The 2,185-nt window shown below is 31.1% G+C and overlaps 1 protein-coding gene across 1 annotated transcript; it reads left to right on the plus strand.

Moving 5' to 3' along the window:
• Window positions 1-1,113: 1,113 nt before the first annotated feature.
• Window positions 1,114-1,938, plus strand: LOC136986127 (nicotinamide N-methyltransferase-like). Its single transcript, XM_067283593.1, has 2 exons — window positions 1,114-1,312; window positions 1,399-1,938. The coding sequence occupies exons 1-2, from the start codon at window positions 1,119-1,121 to the stop codon at window positions 1,736-1,738; spliced, it is 534 nt and encodes a 177-aa protein (XP_067139694.1). The 5' UTR covers window positions 1,114-1,118; the 3' UTR covers window positions 1,739-1,938.
• The last annotated feature ends 247 nt before the right edge of the window (window positions 1,939-2,185 follow it).

Raw genomic sequence — 2,185 nt, forward strand, 5'->3', positions numbered from 1 at the left:
AGTTTTATAAAAAAAAAAAAAAAATTGTAAACGCTAATAACGAGTAAAATTGTCGTTAAGTCCGACCTTACTGGAAATACATACGACTCCTATTATCTCCTCGCCCCTTTAACCACTAAAATTTAATAGCATTAATCCGTCTAATAAGCAAACCATCCTGCAAAATTTCAGAAATTTTCGACAAAAATCGCAGGAGTTATTCAGCTTCAAACAGTGTGATGAAAATCGTGCCTCCACACACAAACACTAACATCTATATATAGAGAAAAAATCCTAGAATTTGTTTGCATTTTTCGACCTTTCAAGGTGTCCCGAACCGAAAAATGTAAAAATCTTGAAGGTCGTTTTTTGACCCATCGCCATACTTTCCCTCTGTTATATATCACAGCCGGAAAAGTAAAAATTGCTTCTACATTGAAAAAATTGTAAGATACAATAAAATTTTCTTACTCAGAAGAAAGCATTGCTAAAATTAGTTAATGAGATAGAATTAATTAGTTAATTTTTACTGTACTTCCCTGCACTTACAGAATATAACATGGAAAATATGGATGATCGGTCAAATTTTATCCTTCCCAAAAGTCTCATTGTATCACAGAACTAGATAAACAAAATAATTTGAAACTTAGAAGGGTTATTTCTATATGTATATATGGGGCATTGATGCAATTAAGTTTTGGTAAAGGTCAAGGAGGTCGTGAGTCATATGTCTAGTAGGGTCAGATTTAATGAAAATTTTACTCGTTATTAGCATATTTACAATTTGTTTAGCTTGCTCCTACTCCCAAAATAAGGCGCCTTTTTAACATTAGCAAAATACAAAGGATATGAACAGTTAATGCCTTAATAATAATGTAAATCCGTCATTTTTTTAAAATCTCTTTAACTTTAAGTAATTAAATCTATTTTTATAATACAGCATAATATATAAAATTTGAAAACTTGAAATTTTAAAACTGAATAAATATTATAAATATTTTCACGACGAAAACAGGACATTCATAGGGAAATTTCTAAGTATTTTTTGTCTCTTAAAATTCATAATTATTGTTTAAATATTCTTGAAACCGTGTTCATAATTATTATTTTTTTGAAATAGAAAGTACTGTATTAAAGGTATGAGATTACTCGACGTTAGATCCGGTCCTACAGTTCACAGGATCGCCTCTGCCACCAAAGTATTTTCGGAAATTGTTCTTTCTGAATATGCCGATGCAAATCGTCAAGAATTACAAAAATGGCTGAACAACGAGCCAAATGCACTCGATTGGTCCGCTTTCGTAGCAATGACAGCCAGACTAGAAAAATATGGGTAAATCCAATTTTACTAATATAAGTCTGGTCGTTTATGGGAAATTTTAATTCCAAATCATTATTTTTGTTATTAATTTTGAACAGAAACACAGAAAAAGGAATTAAAACGATCGAATCGAGAATAAGGCAAAGAGTTAAAAGTGTGTTGCCCTGCGACATCTTCAAAGAAAATTTGGGTCTGAATCCTTCGGACGTTGGAAAATTCGATGTCGTTTTTACTTCTTACTGTTTAGAATGCTCCTGTCCTACCGTCGAAGCTTACACATCGGCTATTAAGAAATTAGAATATTTTCTCGTTCCGGGCGGAGCTTTGATAATGATTGTAATTATCGACAGTTCTTACTGCATCTACGTCAACGACTCGGAAAAACTTAAATTTTACGATTTGTCTGTAAGTGAGCAATTGGTGAAGGAAGCTTTATAAGAAGCCAATCTCGATATAAAACATTGGTACTTTAACAAGGACATAGGAGAAGACAATACTACCAAATGCAAAGGAATTTTAGTTTTGTCTGCGTTGAAAAAAACTGATTAATTTCGGTAAATTAATAATATCCTTCGTACAAATTGTAGCTAATTATTACCCGTAAAGTGGAAAATTATATGGAGTCTTAATTGGCTGTCTTCTGGATTTAATGCTCTGGATTCTATTTTCGTTATTACCTGTATTGAAGTTTATATAATATAACATTAATAATATTAGATTAAAGTCACGTTGCAATTAATTTCATTGGCAAAATGAATTGACTAAGTTTTTGTTTAACGTTTCATAACGTTGCATATTTTTGTTTTAGTTGAATTTTTAATGCAGATATTTAAAATTATTTAAGAGCGAGTCATTTCATCGATTTCGGTATGAGATCTAATTATA

Source organism: Centruroides vittatus, unplaced genomic scaffold (assembly GCF_030686945.1).
Source record: "Centruroides vittatus isolate TY-2023 unplaced genomic scaffold, ASM3068694v2 scaffold_1014, whole genome shotgun sequence".
Taxonomy (NCBI): Eukaryota; Metazoa; Arthropoda; class Arachnida; order Scorpiones; family Buthidae; genus Centruroides; species Centruroides vittatus.